This window comes from Cannabis sativa, chromosome 4 (genome assembly GCF_029168945.1).
Source record: "Cannabis sativa cultivar Pink pepper isolate KNU-18-1 chromosome 4, ASM2916894v1, whole genome shotgun sequence".
NCBI classification, from domain to species: domain Eukaryota; kingdom Viridiplantae; phylum Streptophyta; class Magnoliopsida; order Rosales; family Cannabaceae; genus Cannabis; species Cannabis sativa.
In genome coordinates this window covers 76,903,797-76,924,476 of record NC_083604.1, presented here as the reverse complement: position 1 = coordinate 76,924,476, position 20,680 = coordinate 76,903,797, and the positions used below count along the sequence as shown (strand labels likewise).

Below are 20,680 nucleotides of genomic sequence, written 5' to 3'. Positions count from 1 at the left end.
CACAAATGGTATAATTCAAATAATTTTGCTTCTAATATCCTATTTTTTTAATGTTATATGGAAGTAGTAATTAAGATGACATGTGTCAAAGTCTCATTGAGTCTCCTCATAAATATTTAGATGGTTATTTGATTTTTACCTATATTACTATTTAATTATAATTTATCAACTAAAATGCATATGCATGTATATAAATTTTAGGAAAATTCTATAATGCACCTTTTTAAAAGAGATATATTGATACATTTTTTTTTGTTTTAGTATCCAAAATAATTTTTTAGTCAATTTTTTTCTCATGGTCATGTAAATTATAGTTATTTAAGACATCCTGCAAAATTTTAAGAAATTTCAGAAAAGTAACACGCAGAAAATTGTGTTCAAGCAGTGTGTTGCACATGTAACTATTTTATTTTATACGCGTGTAAAATAGACTGTTTGAACATTGTATACTATATTGTAAATTATTCCAAATTTTTTAAAATTTTGTAAGATATCTTAAATAGCTATAACATACATAAATATGAAAAAAAAAATTAGACTAATTTTTTTTTTCTAGATGCCGAAACAAGTAGGGGTGCATTAATACATTCCTTTTAAGGGGATGCATTGCAAAACCACCCTAAATTTTAATACATTCCTTTTAAGGGGATACATTGTAAAACCACCCTAAATTTTATTGTATATGATCAAAGAAGCTATGATAGAGATTAAATAATAGACAAGAATATATTACCAAATCATTTTTTCTATCTTTTATTATCTCCATCATATCATCATCATCAATTGATATATTATTTCCTGCAACTTAAAAAATGATATCTTATTAAAAAAATATATGGACATCTAGAAAATCTTTTCAAATATGATTTTTTGAAGCTTAATTTTCTTTCTGCTCTCACAAATTGTATTTTTATTAAAAAATTAATAATGAAATCATTATCCTATCAATTTATTGTACTTTTTTTGAAATTTTTGAGAAGGGAGAGCATCCAATTATGACTAAATAATCTAGTTTTGCACTCTTATATATAAGCGATGAACCATTATTAATTAAAGTCAAATCATTCATTTTCAATATGAGTCATATGACCAGACCAGACCAAGCACAAAGGATTCTCTTTTACTAATCCCTTTCAAAAAAAAAAAAATGTATTCTACATATCTAATGTAATAATCAAATTTCTTAAATGAATTTTAGCAATAATATTCACTTAACATAAAAATAGATAGCAATCATAGCATATCAACTAATACATAAATTCTTTTTCAAAAACAAAAAAAAAAAAACTAATACATAAATACTTCGTAGCAAAAAAAAAAAAAAAACTAATACATAAATATATTTTGTATTACGTGGCTATTATATAAACCTCACACGTACCTTGATTGTGGTAGAGTAAAAGCAATGACCAATTCAGATGTCTTTTGAGAGTAATACAATGTTATTAATTTATTTATTTATTTGAAAAGGGTAATTGTTTCTTTTCAAATAATAATAATTGTTATTAAGGCTAATCCCATTTTTCTATAAAAAGGATTTGCTTCTTCTTTTCAGAAAAATAAATTATAAAAAATATTTACTTCTATTCTTGGGTAATTTGATTTTTTTAATTATTATTATTATTTATTATTTAAGCTCTTGTAGTGGTTTAAAATATTGCTGTTGATTTCCAATAATATTACTTCAAAAAAATGGTCCATGAAATCTATAATAGGATTCTAAGAATTGATGTTTATTGTGTGTACTATTTAATTTATTTTATTTTTCTTTGCTAAGAAATTGAAATTCATTAACCCAACACACAAAGTTTGGTGAGTACATGGGGACTCACCTCCCAAAGACGCAACAAATCATTACAAAAATGGGACAACCCTACCTAACTAGAGCATGTGCAGTCTTATTGAAAACACGATAAATCTAACTCACAATACAATCACCACTCACCAAAGAAACACAAAGTTTAGAGAAAGAAAAGTGAAGGCTCCAGAACAGAGATTTTCCGGCGATCAGAGCTTTGACCAGCTGAACATTATCCGAAAAGAAATCAACACCTCCAAACTACATTTCCAAGGCCAAGCCAGCACCAAAACACAGAGCCTCCAGTTCACCGTGAAAAACGCCTTGAACCTCAACCTTCTTCGCGCTAAAGGCCAAGACCGAACCTTAGTTATCAAAAAAAAAAAAACACAGCCGCCACACCCCAACGTCATCAACCAGAGCAAAATCTACAAAACCCCTCGCTCTACTAGGTCTAGGAAGGCCCCAGCGCACCTGAACCACACCACGACAACCTTCATTAAGTATTTGCTCCTAGATCAAAAGTCGGTTGTGCTCAAGAAAACACTCCTCCACTCTCTAATGTAGCAACACTACAACATTCAGGAGCAATAGCGGCGGGCCCCTCGGCCGCTATTGCTCCAGTTTTTGGCCGCTAAAGGGCAATAGCGGCGGACCTCGGCCGCTATTGGTCCGCCGCTATTGCTTGGCCGCTATTAACAGTATTAGCGGCCAAAAAGTGGTTCCGCCGCTAATACTATTAATAGCGGCGGAGCAATAGCGGCGGGACCCCGCCGCTATTGCTTTGTGTCAGTTTCGTGTTTCGAGATCGACACGGGGCAATAGCGGCGGGTCCCGCCGCTATTGCTCCGCCGCTACAACACCGAATAATAAAAAAAATATTAATTATTTTTAAAAATTTATTTATATTATATATAAATAAATAATTAAATATTTAATAAATAAATCTAATTAATATAATTAAAACAATTTAATTAAATATTTAATGAATAAATCAAATTAATATAATTAAAACAATTTAATAAAATTTATTAATAATTTAAAATTGTCTCCAAAGTAATTAACTTTAACATATTAATCCTAATAAAATATTGTCTCAAAATTAAACTAAATTATTACAAAACATAAATAAATTATTCATTAACATCTTCATTCAAGTCTCTAATTATGAAGTCTTGATCTGGATTATTTTCGGTACGAGTCCCCGAAGCCCGTGGCGGAGAAGGCACATACGCTTGGTCTGATGATAAACCCAGCGTCAAATTACCGAGCTCAGCTTGGTTGAAAATGGGAGTTGAAAAAAATTGGTTCTCCTGCGATGAACTCCCAAATAATCCAAAATCAGCAAAGTTTGAGCCGAGCGGAGGAGACTCTGACGGTGTTCGGTATAAGAACTGATTTCCCATTGGCGGAGCGTACCGTTGTTGCCGCCGAGGAAATTGCCGAGGAAAAGATTGGGGTTCCGCCGCAAAAAATTTTCAAATTCTGCGTGACAAATTTTGGAATTGTTGTTGCGAGGAAGGCTGAAATTGTGGTTGCGTAGGAGGTTGTTGTTGCTGTTCCGGAGGAGCGGCATGACTCTGAGAAGACGAACCACCAGGCGACTGCGATTGACTATACGTTTGAACGAAATTGTCAAAGCGTGGGTTAAATATTAGGGCACGTTGTTCAGGCGTTAAATTACCCCCCCAAGTGGCACGCATAGCTGAGAATATATCTGCCATGGTGCTCATCATCTCAGTAGTTGGTTGGGGAGGCACCGTTGATTGAGTTTGAGGGATTGGTTTCTTTCCTTTGCCCTTGAGCCTTTTACCCACGCCTCTTTGATAGTCAGATCTTTGGCCTAGAACTGTTTCCATTACGTCAAACTGATAACCGCATCGGTATTCGGATTCGGCACTCGCATCGCTCTGGGATTGTCGTTCAAGTCGCTTCCTATCAAGCTCCTTGATCAGTTCCTCCTATTTAAATCAAAATTATTAGAATATGTAATTAATATAAAATATAAATTTTAATAATAAATCATTTTAATCACTTACATAATCTTTTGCAGCTAATTCATTAACGAAAGTTCCAGACGGTTTTTTCACATGGATCTCCTTCCATGCGTCAACTACATGCTCTCCAGGAGTACCCCCCTATACAAATATAAACAATTAAATTAGTTTATTATAAGAAAAAAATATTATTAACTATTAAAGAATTTTTTATGAAACATTTAACAATTAAAGAATTAATACATACCATTCCGTGGCGTATGGACGCCAACGATTTTGTGCCTTGCGTTGTTGGATATTTCATTAGTTGCCGATTCGATTTATTTTTAGTTGAACGATTCAAAAATGCCTCGCTAACGAACAATTCGCAAACCGGTTTCCAAGTCTCGGTATTCAAGTAGTCAGGGGGGAATTTGAGAACTGTGTCCCAATCTTCTGGTTTTTTGTAATGTTGTTTGAAATGCTTGTGTCTGAGCGTCTTTCGCTCACTATACCGCTCCGCCATCACCGAATATAAAGTCCCCATAAGTAGGTCTCGGTGGGGATTCCCATCGATATCAAAGTAGTACTATGTAATAAAATAATTTAAAATTATGTTAATTTGTAAATGAGGACATAAAATTATTACAACCTTTAATAATTAAAAATCACTCACTCTGATTCGATTGAGCACTTGATCCTTGTATTGTTGGGGTACATCGGAAAAATTTAGATGACCACCCGGGCACAACATGCTCACTTGTTGGCCAAGAAATCGAACATAATTGCTGGCTTCAGTGCCAACTACTTTGCCGGTTTCAAGATCTACCTCCACCGGTAAGGGCTTACCAGCTTCTCTCCTTTTTTTTTCGAGATTAGCGTTTGCGGCAACCCCACGACCCTTTCTGACCGGAGGTGGAACTATAAATATTCGAGGGAAAAATTATTTTATTAGTAAATCATACATTCACTATTTATATTCAGAACAATTGTAGATTTGAAAAAATATGAAAACCTGCTTCGCAAGACGACGGTACCCTAGAAGGATCAGGGGGATCCCTGCCATCACCATCCCCACCGTGGTATGTCGCTAACGTAGCTGACATTTTACTTTACTTTGAAGACGGAAAAAAACGTAAGAATTCACAAATGTGAAACACATAATTGAAATATAAGTATTTAAAATGTTAATACGAAAGAAATTAAATATTCCTTTAATTGTAAAAAATTTTAGTAACAAATGTTTACAAAATAAAAGTTACACTGAAGAATCACTATCATTTCCATCATTCACTAAGTTTACATTTTCATCCTCTACATGTTCAACTAGTAAATCATCTACTTCTTCAGCAACATAATTCTCATCCAGTTCATTATTCTCTATCTCGTAATCCACTAACCGATCGGACGATTCAACAATTACCTGAGGTTCATTCGATTGCATAATCAACTCTCCAAGATCAACTCGTCAACACAAAATTGGCGTAGTTAGAATCACTAACAACATCTACATCAGTCTCATCTTCGTTGTCAGTAATGTCCCAAATTTGTCGATGGCTAATATCTTCAACAACCTTCCAATCGCGACCTCTGAGTGGATCTTCAAGATAGAAAACTTGCTTTGCCTGGTTGGCAAGGATGTACGGTTCATCTTGATACCAATGTCCACGAGTATTTATACTAGTTATATTATTTTCAGTGATTGTCTTCTTTCTTAATGGATTAGTGTTATACCATTTACATTCAAACAATGACACCGTAAATGCACCAAAGATAAGATATAGTGATTACATCTTCAAGTGTGCCGTAATAATTAAACCCTTCGTTCCAAAGAACAACAGTAACACCACTATTTTGTGTCTTCCGCTTTTGGTCTCGCTTTGATGCAATAAACCGAACACCATTCACTACACAACCTTCATAAAATGTTGCTAAGTAATCGGACCCGGAAGCGAGAGCGAGTAACTCATCACCATTTTGTAAAGTTCCAAGCTTGTGCAACTCATATATCTAAATACATAAAATGTATTAATATGAGAGGAATATAAATGATTGAATTAAAACTTAACAATTTTGTCGTTATACCTTCTTGTGAAACCACGGACGGAAAGTTTGCCTATGCAAGGCATCGTGATTACCATTAGGATTTTCATGCTTGATCTTGTCCAAATGTTCACTGTGAAGTATGATAATGTCAAGATACGATAGAAGGAGATAGAAAATAAAAACTAAAAATTTAATAAAATAATTTATAAAAATGTAACAAACTTACTCTAAGTAAGCTTGGATTTCAGGAGAATTTTGAAGAATGTACCACTCAGCTTTTTCACGACTGGTATGATCAAGAGGCTTGATAAGTCCGCTAGTTAAAGGACAAGATTGAGAATTAAAAACTGAGAGATAGCGACAAACAGAAGGCGCATCTTCATTTCGATCAAGCCGATTAAATCTTGTTTCACACCCTTTAAAGTACATTGAACAAAAGGTTACTGCCTCATCAGCAACATAACCTTCTGCAATTGACCCTTCAGGACGTGCCTTATTTCCCACATAATTTTTCAATTTTTTCATGTACCTTTCAAAAGGATACATCCATCTCATAAAGACCGGGCCACCCAATATCGCTTCTTCGTGCAAATGCAATACCAAGTGTATCATTATGTCAAAAAAAGCCGGAGGAAAAATCAATTCCATCTTGCACAATAACAGAATTAAATTATTTTGAGCATCCTCCATATCTTTTACATTTAGAGTTCTAGAGCATAACTGTCGAAAAAAATTACACAGCTGAGTAATAGTTGTTGCAGTGTCGCGAGGCAGAAATTTACGGACACCAACCGCTAATACTCGCTGCATAATGACATGACAATCGTGGGATTTTAACCCAATAATGTTAGACTCATCTGGAGAAACTTTGCTCTTTAAATTTGAACAGAAGCCATCGGGAAACTTTATTCCTTTAACAAACTGACAAAAAAGTTGTCTTTTCTCACGAGTCAAAACATAAGGAGCATGCGGTTTCATTTGCCTCCCATTTACATCTTCATAAATCCACAACGATTCCCTAATACCCATCTTCTTTAAATCATGGCGCGCATTGGTTGTGTCCTTTGATTTATCATTATCCAAGATGGTTCCTAGGAGACTATCACACACATTTTTCTCAACATGCATGACATCAATGTTGTGTTTTAAAATATTCGTGCTCCAATACTCCAACTCGTAGAAAATACTTTTTTTCCTCCAATTATAATTTTCTGCAACTCTTCTACGTTTCACGCCCCCAAAATTTTCATGATGTCCGGGAATTTGGGGTTCGAGAGCATTAACTTGTGATAATATTTCTTCACAAGTAAATCGTCTTGGAGGAGGTCTTCTTTCAACTTTACCATCAAATCGAGTATCCCTTCTCATTGCATGGTTACTTGGCAAGAACCTTCGATGACCAACATATGATGTCTTCCCGATCACTCGAATGGACGTCGTGTCTTCATTACAAGTAGGGCAAGCTTTATAACCTTGACCACTCCACCCAGACAAGCTACTACGAGCAGGAAAATCATTCACTGTCCACAAAAGCGCAGCACGCATGGTGAACATTGAGTTGGTCGAACTATCTCTCGTTGCTACCCCATTATTCCACAACTCCTTTAATTCATCCACCAAAGGTCTTAAAAATATATTCATGTCTTTACCTGGAGATTTTGCACCAAGAATTAGGGTAGATAGCAAGAAATAATTATCTTTCATACATAACCAAGGTGGTAGATTATAGTTAGCCAACACCACTGGCCACATGCTGTATGCAAGACTCATGTTGCCAAATGGATTAAATCCATCAGCAGCTAACCCAAGTCGAACATTTCTTGGGTCCCTTGCAAAATCGGGATGTTTTGCATCAAAGTCTTTCCAAGCTAAACCATCGACCGGGTGTCGCAACACCCCATCATCTTTTGATTTTCCAGTATGATGCCATATCATGCTTTTCGCTGTAATCCTCGAACTATATAATCTTTTAAGTCGAGGTGTCAACGGAAAGTATCGCATGACTTTGCAAGGAACTTTTTTTCCTTTCCCGTTCTCGGAAGTAACCCAACGACTAGTTCCGCAAACTGGACAAGCCTCCTTGGATGCATTCTCCTTATAAAATAAGCAACAATTATACAAACAGACATCGATATTATCATAACCCAAGCCTAATTTCTTCAATCTCTTTTTTGCCTCGTAGTAAGTTGATGGAATATTATTTTCCTTCGGAAACGCAAACTTTAAAAGCTTCAATAATTCTTCAAAGATGTTATTAGGAATTTTTCCCCTAACTTTTAAATGCAATAGCTTTGCTAAAAAGTTAAGAGATGAAATCCAATCACAACCGGGATACAATTCAGCTTCAATTTCCTCAAATAAGTCATCAAATTGTGGGTTTGTGGTTGGTTGTTCATCTTCTCCTTGTGCCTCAGTTGTCGAGGGAAAGAAATCTTCCAAAATAGGAATCATTTCATCCTCTGATTCAACATCTAAGCAATCGCTACATCAACGACGGCATCCTCAGGCTCCCCGTGATAAATCCACTTGTCATATCCTTGCATAAAACCTCGATCAAATACGTGTGCTCTAACCCTATCTATTTTTTCAAACCTACTATTTATACATCTCACACAAGGACATCGTATTCGTCCATCACAATCCTTATGTTCTGATGCCATTGCTAAAAAGGCTTGTAGACCATTCCAAAATTCATGGCAACCACGATTTCTGATTTTGGTCCAAGACTTATCGATTGTCGCCATCTACAATTTAGACGACAAATGAAGTATTAAATATTTAAATTTTTGTAAAGTCTTATGAAATTTTATGAGTACGAATTTTATGATATATTTTTAAATATAATTATTATTGTTCTTTATTGTTAATTTTTAAATTTTTGTAAAGTTTTATGAAATTTTATAAGTACAAAAGTTATGATATATTTTTAAATATAATTATAAATATGAATTATTATTGTACTTTATTATTGATTTTTAATTTTTTGTAAAGTCTTATGAAATTTTATGAGTACAAAAGTTATGATATATATTTTTAAATATAATTATAAATATGAATTTTGTAAAGTATTATGAAATTTTATGAATATAAATTTTATGATATATTTTTAAATATAATTATAAATATGAATTATTATTGTTATTTATTATTAATTTTTAAATTTTAAATTTTTGTAAAGTCTTATGAAATTTTATGAGTACAAAAGTTATGATATATTTTTAATTTATTTATAAATATGAATTATTATTGTTCTTTATTATTAGTTTTTAATTTTTTGTGTTATTTTTATTATTTATAAGAAAATAAATTTATTTTCAAAATTTAAATAAATATCAAATAATTAAATTTTAAATGAATTATTATTTTTTGAAACTTAAAATTAGTTATCAAAAGTTAAACTAATTATATTATAAAAAAATTCATTTTACATATTACACTATAAAAATTCATTAAATTACTAAATTTTAAATTTTTGAATTATTTATCATTTATATAAAAAAAAAATTATTTTCTAAATTAAAATAAATATAAAATAATTAATTTTTACCACCATAAAAATACAAAAAAATTTATTTTTTAAAATTCAAATAAAAGTTAATCCATTTAATTTAAATTTTAATAAAAATTAAAAAAATAAATCAAATCTTCTAATTAATCTTTTTAACTTTTAATATTTATATTATTTATTAAGTTACTAAAAAACTAATTATTATTATTTTAAAAAATCTTTTTATGTATATATTAAGCTACAAACTAATATTTTTTTTTTCTAATTTTTTAAATTTTTTTCAATATTCTAAATTTGCTAAATTTACTTCTCAAATTTTAGCAAACTTAACAACAAATTAATTTAATATCAATAAAATCTAACATAAAATAAACAAATACAAACAAATACAAATTACTAATTACTAAAATTAATTAAAAAACCTACAAATAACAACAATACAATATACAATATTGTTACAATATATAAATTATATATACATTAACATATAATCTATATTTTCTTAAAAAAAAACACAATACTATATATTTTATATACACAAATATATAAATAAAAAAAATAATATATACAAAATATACAATACACAATATATACACTATTATATTACAATATACAAAATATACAATATACAATAATAAAAATAATATAATAGTGTATATACACAAATATATACACTATTATATTACAAAAATAATATATACAAAATATATAATATATATATATATAATGTATAGTTTTTATACTTTACATAATAATACAATACAATATATATACTACACTACGATATACATATATATATAAACTGTTATATACAAATATATATATAATATACCCAGATTATATATATAATATACTTTACAAAATATATAATATATATACTACACTACAATATATGTACAGTTTTTATAAAGTATAATACATAAAAAAAATCAAAACTTATATATATACCCAATTATATATACACAAACACAGATAAACATATATTTATATGTAAATATAACTAATTTTATATACAAAAATATATATATACACAGATTTTTCTATATAAAAACCTACATTTATAAAAACCTACACAGATTATAAAAACCTACATTTTTCTATATACACAGATTTTTCAATATAAAAACTTACACAGATTATAAAAACCTACATTTTTCTATATACATAGATTTTTCTATACATTATATAAACAAATCTAAAACCTAAAACTATATAATAACAAATCTAAAATAATAAAAAAAAATACAATACTTACCTTAAATAACCGGTGGTGCGTCGGGGTGGTGGTACGTCGGGGTGGTGGTGCGTCGGGGTGGTGGTGCGTCGGGGTGGTGGTGCGTCGGAGATGGAGGCGGTGGAAATTTCAGAAATGGAGAAGGGGAAAGGAGGAGGCGGTTTGGGAATTTTTTGAGAGAAAATGCAAAAATGGGGAAGAGGGGTCTGATGGGGTATATATAGTGTTATTAGCGGCGGGGCAATAGCGGCGGACCCCGCCGCTAATAACATTTCATTAATTTATTTATTTATTTTTTTTTTAAAATAAAATACTATTAGCGGCGGGGTCCGCCGCTAATACCCCGCCGCTAATAGTTTGAATCAATATGGGCGGGATTTTTCCCGCCCACCTATTAGCGGCGGGGTATTAGCGGCGGACCCCGCCGCTAATAGTAATAGCGGCGGGCATTAGCGGCGGACAAATTTCGCCGCTATTAATATTTTTAAAAAAAAATAAACTCAGCCCACTAATAGCGGCGGGGGAGGGCCTCCGCCGCTAATACCCCCATTATTAGCGGCGGAGGAGCTCCGCCGCTAATACCCCCGCCGCTAATGATGGGATTTCTTGTAGTGCAAGTCAAAATCCATTGGCACACCACGATGGAAAATCCCCTAAAACAAACTACTATAATATATCAAATGATGATCTTTAACGATAAGCAATTTCTCAACTTCAATCTCTAAGTTTCACTATACATCAAACAAAAATATTGCATAAGTGTTTCTTAAAAAAACACTATATTTAAAATTATTGTTATTACTGCATCTCATTGTATTCGCACTATATTCAAAATTGATGTATTTCACTTATACTTATAGTGACCACTATATTCAAAATCACTATTATCTATGTACCTTACTTGTAATTGTCACATTCAACCATTTATAAAAAAAAAATCTCAAATTCTAAAATATAGTGTATAATATATATAATATAGGGAAATTTTATAATGCACTCCTTATAAGGGATACACTGATACATCTCTATTTATTTTAGTATCCGATATAATTTTTTAGTCAAATTTTTTCTTATGGTCATGTAAATTATACTTATTTAAGACATCCTGCAAAATTTTAAAAAATTTGGAAAAGTTTAACGTGCCGAAAATTACGTTCAAACAGTGTGTTGTACGCGTGACTATTTTATTTTATACGCGTGTAAAATAGATTGTTTGAACACTGTTTTCTATGTTGTAAATTATTCCGAATTTATCAAAATTTTCTAGGATATCTTAAATAGTTATAACGTACATGAATATGAAAAAAAAAGCAGACTAAAAAAATTTTTTAGATGCCGAAGAGAGTGCATCATACATCCCTTTTAAATGGGTGCATTGTAGAATCACCCTATAATATATATTAATAATAAATAAAACAATTTTTTTTTTCAAACATTAATAATAAATAAAATTTTAAAAAATATATTTAAATTGTATGTAGTATAAGGTTTTCAAATTCCGAAGATATTTTTTGTTTCTTAAATGTAACCATAGTGCCTAATAAATAATATAGGAAAATTCTTTAATAGACACCCATAAAAACACCCATAAAAGAGACTCATTAATAGTTTCACTATCATGTAGTATAATTTGTCCACATAAGTAAATTTTAGAAAGTTATTGTAGATTGTAGTCTATTGAATTAAAATTGGATTTGAATTAGTCAAAGTAGGATATAATGATAGACACTTTATTATTATTATTTAGTTGATTTGGTCAATATAAAAGCATTCATATATACCCTTAATTATTAATTCATTGGTCCACTTAACTAAACATAAAGTATTAAAAAGGATTAAAATGTAAAATTAGTTTAGGGAAAAGAAAACGAGAAGTCATTCTCTTCAGTTCCGCCCAGACCGTCTTCTCCGGTGAAGGTGAAGGTTAGTGCATTTTGTTTTATTTTATTTTTTTTTGTAATTTTATTTTGATTCATTCTTATTTCAATTTATTCAAAGTTTACTACATTTATATAACTTGGCATAATATCATTGCAGAACACATTAATCTCTTAAAAAATATTTCGAAAAAACAAAAAGAAATTTTAAAATCCAGATTTGAAGAACCTGAAAAAAAAAAAGAAACAAAAACTAAAAGATAAGAAACATAAAACCCAAATTTCTGAGCCAAAAGATTGAGTTCCCTGCGGAGAGTACTCGTCCTCCTCTTCTTCTTCCTCCTCGTTGTTGCTCTCTTCTACGTCACTTTTCTCCGAGTCAGAAATCAACGCGGCTGAGCTACATATTCAACTCAGAGGCGACTCGGAAAGCAGCAACTGAAACGACACCGTATCGGTGGAAGTACTCGAATTCGGAGCAGTTCGTGATGATGACGATCAACAGGGGATGAGCGACTTATGTGTTGTTATCTGATATTTTGTGTCATTTTCCTAAAAACTTTAATAGAAGTTTCTATATTTTATTCTTAAAGTTTCTAAAAAAAACACATTTGCTGGGTTAGCGCAAATGCAGCAGTGGGTTTCACTTAATCACGATAATGTACATGATTCGTTAATAGCCCTAGCATCAGAGGTTCAAAAGCATGAAAAGAGGTACTTATTATTTTCTTTAAACTGCTTGATTTTACTGTCTAAATTTTTTACTGCCTTCAACTTTTTCAACACTAAAAATGACTGCTACATTTATAGGCTTCAATCAAGCAAAAATGCAAAGGCGGAGCAGTGTTGCTATTCTTCAGCTTACTATGCTCACTATGCTCACTTATGTGGTTTTTTTTTTTCTTTTTTGAGATAAGAGTGACTTATGTGTTGTTATCTTATATTTTGTGTCATTTTCCTAAAAACTTTAATAAAAGTTTCTATATTTTATTCTTAAAGTTTCAATTTTTTTGTTTTCCCTTAAAAATCTTAATCAATTATAAAAACAATTATAATTAAACTCCTACGGTCATATCTAATTTTGGTATATTTTAAATTGCTTTCTTTCTTTTCTTTTTCAATGAGAAATTTTAAAATAATTTATAGTACTTCAAACAGTCATTTACATACATATTGTTTATTTGTGTGTACATTATACTATTTTAAACTTTATTTTTAATACTTACAATAATTGAGAATATGTTGAACATAACAACTAACTTTATTGACATAAGCTTTAGGAACCAACTAACATAACATCTACTAGACTAATGTAAAAATTCAATATATTGAAGTTAAGTGTGAGGCAAGGAAATACTTTTGCTCCACAATGATATTTATAGAAATTTATATATTGCATATTAAACCATATAACACTTTGATTTTTTTTTTATTTTTTTTGTTTTGGGGACATTTCTATTAGAACTTAAAATTTAATAAAGTTATGATCAAGAGAAAAAAAAACAATCCCGTTTCAAAAAAAAAAAAAAAAAGAAAAAAAACAATCTATATTCCAATAAGAAATTATTTAACTATATAATGGACATTTTTATGTTAATTCTTCTTTGGTTGTGTTGACTAATAATTTTTTTGGTTGTCGTGTTGTTTTTAAAAATTATTGTTTGGTGTCACAATTGTGTGTAGGTCGAGATGGATAATAAGAAATTGTTAGATTTGATAAAAGGTTTTTCTGAGTAGAGTCGCAAAGTTGAAAAGTTACGTCAGAAGGTGTCACTTATAAGGTCAAAGATGTGTTGTGCCTATGATCTTTATCGTTTTCATGAAGATTGTTGCAAGTCTGATGATGTGTTATTGAGAACATCAGCTCCATTATTTGAAGATTCGGTGAACTCGAAATTATGTAGTCATATGGACCCTTCTACGGAAAATGGTAAATTTTTGAAATTGGTAGAAGATATTGTAGGATTTAGCAGTAGTGATCTTGATATTTCGATTATACCTAATGTGAAAGATAAAAAAAATATTGGTAAATAAGGTAGATGAAAATAGTTTGAATGTTAGTTGTGGTAAAAAGCATTGCATTGGTTATGACAATGTTCAATTTGAAGACAGTGGGAAGAATAAAGAAGTGTCATTTGAAAATGAATCATCAATGTTGGATGAATGGAATTGTTTCGAGACGAATGATGGAGACTATATGGAAGGGGGTTGTTCAAATCTAAGGTGTTAGTATCAACAAAAGATAAGGAGTCGATATCAAATTAAACGAGATTTGCACAAGGATATGGATGTTTAAATCCATATATTAAGGAAGAGAAAGAGTTAGTAGCTATTTATGGTGGTTCTGGATTTGATTTAAACTTATATGATATTACTCGGTTTGAGTTGTCTGCATTTGTAAGTGGGTAATTATTTTTATTTTATTCTTTTTCTTGTATGGTGCAGAGCACCACATGAATCAACATGTGTTGGATAAATTTAACATAGAGCTTTATATATTTTAAGTTAAAGATAAAATATATAAATTACACCAATTACAATATATCTATACAAAAAAATGAGTGGCCGTATCTATCCACTTATTTACATATAATAATAGATTAATAATGCTCAAGTTTATAATGAAAAGAAGATGTGACCTCTTTTGGTAGAATTGATTATTAAAATACTTACGTTATTTTGCTCTTGCGTTTCTAGCAAATAATATGTCTGATCCAATTCAATTATGTCCGTCTCTTTAATAATGTTATAGATTAGAGTATTGATATACGAATACAAATAATAGAGACACTGCATTATACAACAGTGAATCTTATTTTAAAAAAAAAATCAAACTTTACTACATTAGTGACAAAGACCAAGAGATGACAGATGTAAAGATGAAACAAAACTGAACTTTTTAGGAGAGAATTAAATAAAAAAAAATGTGCATACAACAATGAAACAAGAAAAAAAAAAAGGGAGTGTACAATGGAGTTGTAATTACCTGCAACTGCAATATAAAAATAATCATTGGTGTAATCAGTCTTGTTAATTCCATTTTTGGCATATTTAATTGACAAAAATATTTTATTATTTTTTGTATAATTTCGGCTGGTATACTTTAATATGGTTTCCTATTTGGTGTATTCAAACTTGGAAGGAAAGTTGTCTAGCTTTCCTATTTTTGGAAAAAAGGTAAAAATGGTAAGTTTGGTTACCCATTTCATTTTTATCTAACCAACTGTGTAATCTGATCTTGTGTTGAGTTTCCCATTTTCTTAGATCAGGTTTCTTGAAGAGAAAACCGGAGCTAAACTTTCCTTTTCTATAAAAGGAAAGTTGTAGTTACTGCCCACGATTCTGTAGGTACAGAAACGGAAATTCCTGAACTGATTGAAAAATTATTTTAGGGAAGTTTCTAGTGGGTTGAGGTCTTGTTCAGACCGAATGTAAGCTGTCTATGAGATGTATATTCATTATAAATACATCTTATAGCTGCTAGGTTTTGCATCTCTTTCATACACTTAGAATTGTATTCATATCTTAAGGAAAGAGTGTCTTTGTTTTGTAGAGAAGAGTTGTTCTACTCTTACTCCGTTTATTTGTTGTTGTATTGTCTTGAGTCTGTATTCAAGTCTACAACGAAGAAGAACATCAGTGCACCTTCGGGAGAAGGGTATTTACAAGCTTTCGGGAGATTGCTTTTGAAGTCTTGCATTGGGAGGATACAAGCACACAACCTTCGGGAGATGGTTGTATAGGCTTTCGGGAGATAGCCTTTAAGCCTTGAATCGGGAGGATTCAAGCACTCTTCAAGGTGATCGAAGGGAGTTCGAGCTCTTGGAGTTTTATCAAGATTCAGTTAGTAGGTGGAATACATCAAGCTTGCGGCATACAATAAGAGGGAGTCTATTTATGCATAAGTCAATTACTTTGTATTTTTGATACCGATCTAATGAATCTTATCTCTGGGCGTGGCCCCGTGGACTAGTAACAATCTGAAAGGATTGTTGAAACCACGTACAAAAATCTTGTGTGTTTTTACTTTTATGCACTGTTTGTTTTTCTGGGTTTCTCTGGAGTTACAGAGTTGTATTCTGTAACTACAGAAAACTGTTTTCAGTACCAGTTTTATTATTCCGCATTTAATTAATCACTTAATTAAATAATCAAACTGGGAATATTAAAATACGGAATTTCAAGTCTTATATAACATCAATGCTAATTCCTTGCCTTCAAAATCTCTCTCCCTTATTTGTTGAGAATCATGGGGTTCCATCTCAAAACCAATTGGCAATGAGTGGAGTAGCATATGTTCTTATATATGGCTCAATACTTTTACATTTAATCCATGTGGACAATGTTCTCCAATATCCCCCCTCAAGATGGTGGCTATTTTCGCTCACCAATCTTGAATCACCTTATCACAAGCCATGCCATTTGCTCGCTTATTTTTGTTCGGATCTCAGGCGTCTTTGCACCATCTGGATCTCGTGCGGCTGGCTAACCATCTGGATAGGTAGGGATCGAAAGCCCGCTAGGGATATGGCTCTGATACTATGTTGAGAATCATGGGGTTCCATCTCAAAACTAATTGGCAATGAGTGGAGTAGCCTATGTTCTTATATATGGCTCAATACTTTTACATTTAATCTATGTGGACAATGTTCTCCAATATTGTTTTATATGAGATTCAACTCTTTTTTTTTTTTTTTTAAGAAGATTCAACTCTTTTTTTTAATAGAGAGGGGTGGGTGAGTGGGCTTAATATAATAGAATGTGTTTAAAAATATAACAGAACACATAATTCTAGGGTTTGTAGAACGTGTGTGTGTTTGAAAAACAAATAATATTTCCTGTACTGCACCCCACTAAATAGTGTGTGGACTTGATATTAGACCAAATAATTATTAAGAGTTTAAGGAGTGCATTGATATATCTGATTTTGGAGTATCCATTGTAGAATTACCCAATAACATATATCAATAATAAGTAAAAGAATTTTTTTTCTTTTTTTAACAAAAAAAAAATGAATGGTATGATTTCAAATTCTAATAATAATATTATTTAGGGAAATTCTACAATACACCCCCTTAAAATGGATACATTGATGCACCCTTATCTGTTTTAGCACTCGAAATAATTTTTTAGTCAATTTTTTTCTCATGGTCATGTACGTTATAGTTATTTAAGACATCCTGCAAAATTTTAAGAAATTTAGAAAAGTTTAACACGCCGAAAACTACGTTCAAACAGTGTCTTGCACGCGTGACTATTTTATTTTATACGTGTGTAAAAGAGACTGTTTGAACATCGTTTTCTATATTATAAATTATTCGGAATTTTTCAAATTTTGTAGGTTATCTTAAATAGCTATAACGTACATGAATATGAAAAAAATTAGACTAAATTTTTTTTCTAGATGCCGAAACAAGTCAAGGGTGTATCTGTACATCCCTTTTAAGGGGGTACATTATAGAATCACCATATAATTTATATCTTTTAAAAATAATAATAATATATATCTTTTAAAAAAAAATATGTATATGTTATTGGATAATGCTTAGGTAGAGTCACGAAAAACATCTGTACATACAGACATTTTTATGTGTCACTCTATTGTTTTATACAAATAATAAATTAATTCTTTTTATAATATTTTTATTTCTTTTTTTTATAATTTTGTGACTCCTAATGAAGAAAGTTACTATATTCAACAAATAGTACCCCTGATAACTCCAAAAAAAAAATATTATAAATATCCTTTCATGTTATCTTTTTTTTTTTTTAATGGAAAATGCATCTTTATTAACCATCAAAATTCGCTAACAAAGATGGTAGCAAGTCGAATGGAACAGACTCCATATCGAAAGTACAACCAGGAAAAAATATAGAAGCTCTTGCACAGACTCCTTTCATGTTATCTTTAATTGCTTGGGAATCAGATATTTTATCTTCATGCTCAAAAAGACATATGCGATTTAATTTACTTTTTTAAAAAAAAAAAAAATAGTATACAAATTAGATGATAAAACAAATAACATAAATGATTTACAAGAATTTAATATTTTCACATAAGTTTCTTGTGAATATGGTTGAAGAGGTAAAATTGTATCTACCAATTGTTTGATTTACATATATATTCTATATATAATATCAATGTATGTACTACATGTTAGTGAGAATATGACAACAATTAAATTAGGTAGTTTTGATAATGTAGCTTAATATGGAATCTCTTATTATTCATATATTGAAACATACAACTTAAGGGATCTCTTTGTATGTAGGACAGGCAGCATGGGCGGACCTAGAAAATATTTTTAGCATGCATATTCTTTGTTTTTTTTTTTTTGGTAAGGTCTAGCAGAACATATTCAGATACAATTTAAGTAACAAAATCAGACTAAAAAGCATTTAGCACATTAGGAATATGCTCCCATACTTAGTCAGATGTCTAGAGTTCGTCTCCCCATATCCTCAAAATTATAGTATATTTTCTAAATAAAAATAAAAGATAAAGATAAATTATTACGGGTATTATTTGTTGAATATAGTAACTTTCTTTATTAAGGGTCATGAAATTATTAAAAAAAAAAAATTAATATAAAAGGAATTGAGTAATTATTGGTATAAAACAATGACACATAATGAAAAAAATGTAAGTACATACATTTTTCATGACTCTACCTAAGCATTATCCTATATTATTATAGCCACGTTGTCGTTAGTTTAAAGAGGTATTTAAAATGTAATAAATGAAAGACTATTATTTCTTTTTGAAGGATGGACTCAACTCATCTTGCTAATATATGATTACAGTAAGAGCATTTTTATTAGGTACTTTATGGTGGTGTCTTACGATTAGTGAGCATTTTCTTATAAAATTTAATCTTCATTCAAATTTATTCATCAAATAAAATCTTAATTACGGTTAAAAATATACTTTTATTTATTATAAATAATAAAATAAGTTTAGTTTTAATTAATATTTTTATAAAAATATTTGATTTTCATTCTATTTAGTTAATATATAAGAATTAGGGTGTGTTGTTTCTGAGAAAAGAACTAAAAGCAAAATGAGAAAGAAAAGAAGTAGCAAATCTGAAAATAAAGAAAATTAAGCATAATAAAGGAGCAGCCCAAGAAGAGCCCAAGCCAAGTCAGGCCCAACCCGCCTCCTTCAAGCCCAGGTCCAGTGGGACTTGCCTGCCCCGTCAGCGCCACACGGCTCCTTTCTATTTGCTGACAGTGCCAACTTGGCGCTTGTTTGTTCTCCAGAGCCACACTAACACATGGCAGTTCTGGATTGGCTGTTCTGCCCTCATCTCTTTTCTCCAATTGCAGCCCAGCCCACGTGAAGACCCATGCTTGTAAACCTGCATGAAAAAGAGGACATTACAGTGAACTTTACTTTATTTATTTTAACTTTAATCTTTATTTTTATATATTTTTACGATTTACAAAAATGTTTTTATTATATTTTTTAAATTAATATAAATTATATGTTAATTTTATACACGAACAATCTACTTACAAAAATAAGTATATTTTATTAAAACATAAATTAAAAGTATTTTTAATAAATAGATACAAAGAAATATTTCTCAATTTATTCTATAAAAAATCAATCAAACCCATGTTAACCTTTCACTGCCATTAATCAACCAAAGTTAATAAAATATAATAATGATAAAGATAAATAAGACCATATGTTTTGCAAATAGGACTATGAATTCAAAATAAAATTTAATAATAATCTGACCTAAATGAATTATGAAAAAATTATTTACATTTTCTGTATCCATTCGTATTAAAAATATATTGTTATAATCTTTTTATTTTTTTTATAAGCAATATATTGTTTTTCATACATTTCATAAATATATATTTGAGATTAATTATATGCTTCAATAAAAATTAAATTTAATATTTAAAAAAAAATTAAATATTAAATTTAATAATAATAATAATATAGTAACAAAAGTAGGCTGAAAGAGGAATAGTTTTTTTAAAAAAAAATTGTGAATTGAGAGCCTTAAGTTATTCTGAAAGTAGTTTTTTTTTTTTTTTTTGAAAAGGATTCTCAAAGTAGTTTTTTTTTGTTTTTGTTTTTGTTTTTTTTTTTTTTTGAGAAAGATAGTCAAAATGGAAATATTCTCAAAATAAGATGATAATAAGAATTTGATTGAAAAAAAGTATTTTATTTGTATAAAAGAAATTATTTATTTCTACTTTACCAAAAGCTTAGTTATAGCA

At 30.3% G+C, this 20,680-nt stretch overlaps 2 protein-coding genes across 2 annotated transcripts; both read right to left on the bottom strand.

Annotated features, from left to right (window-relative positions):
- Window positions 1-3,276: 3,276 nt before the first annotated feature.
- Window positions 3,277-4,880, bottom strand: LOC115714485 (uncharacterized). Its single transcript, XM_061114018.1, has 5 exons — window positions 4,790-4,880; window positions 4,451-4,695; window positions 4,043-4,363; window positions 3,838-3,936; window positions 3,277-3,759 (listed from the first exon to the last, which is right to left on the bottom strand). Exons 1-5 carry the CDS (start codon window positions 4,878-4,880, stop codon window positions 3,277-3,279), a joined length of 1,239 nt encoding a protein of 412 aa, XP_060970001.1.
- A 152-nt stretch (window positions 4,881-5,032) lies between these two features.
- LOC133037170 (uncharacterized) lies at window positions 5,033-8,271 on the bottom strand. The gene is made up of 6 exons (XM_061114017.1): window positions 6,558-8,271; window positions 6,047-6,398; window positions 5,860-5,950; window positions 5,566-5,784; window positions 5,277-5,399; window positions 5,033-5,197 (listed from the first exon to the last, which is right to left on the bottom strand). Exons 1-6 carry the CDS (start codon window positions 8,269-8,271, stop codon window positions 5,033-5,035), a joined length of 2,664 nt encoding a protein of 887 aa, XP_060970000.1.
- Between the last annotated feature and the right edge of the window lie 12,409 nt (window positions 8,272-20,680).

Excerpts from the sequence above, each read along its gene's own strand:
- LOC115714485 (XM_061114018.1), bottom strand. The coding sequence starts at position 4,880 with ATGTCAGCTACGTTAGCGACATACCACGGTGGGGATGGTGATGGCAGG. Across the intron at positions 4,696-4,789 it reads ACCGTCGTCTTGCGAAGCAG|TTCCACCTCCGGTCAGAAAG; the intron begins GTTTTCATATTT and ends GAATATTTATAG. Across the intron at positions 3,760-3,837 it reads AATTAGCTGCAAAAGATTAT|GAGGAACTGATCAAGGAGCT; the intron begins GTAAGTGATTAA and ends TGATTTAAATAG.
- LOC133037170 (XM_061114017.1), bottom strand. The coding sequence starts at position 8,271 with ATGATTCCTATTTTGGAAGATTTCTTTCCCTCGACAACTGAGGCACAA. Across the intron at positions 5,400-5,565 it reads ATTACGGCACACTTGAAGAT|GCAAAGCAAGTTTTCTATCT; the intron begins GTAATCACTATA and ends CTTGCCAACCAG. Across the intron at positions 5,198-5,276 it reads ATGAGACTGATGTAGATGTT|GTAATTGTTGAATCGTCCGA; the intron begins GTTAGTGATTCT and ends AATGAACCTCAG.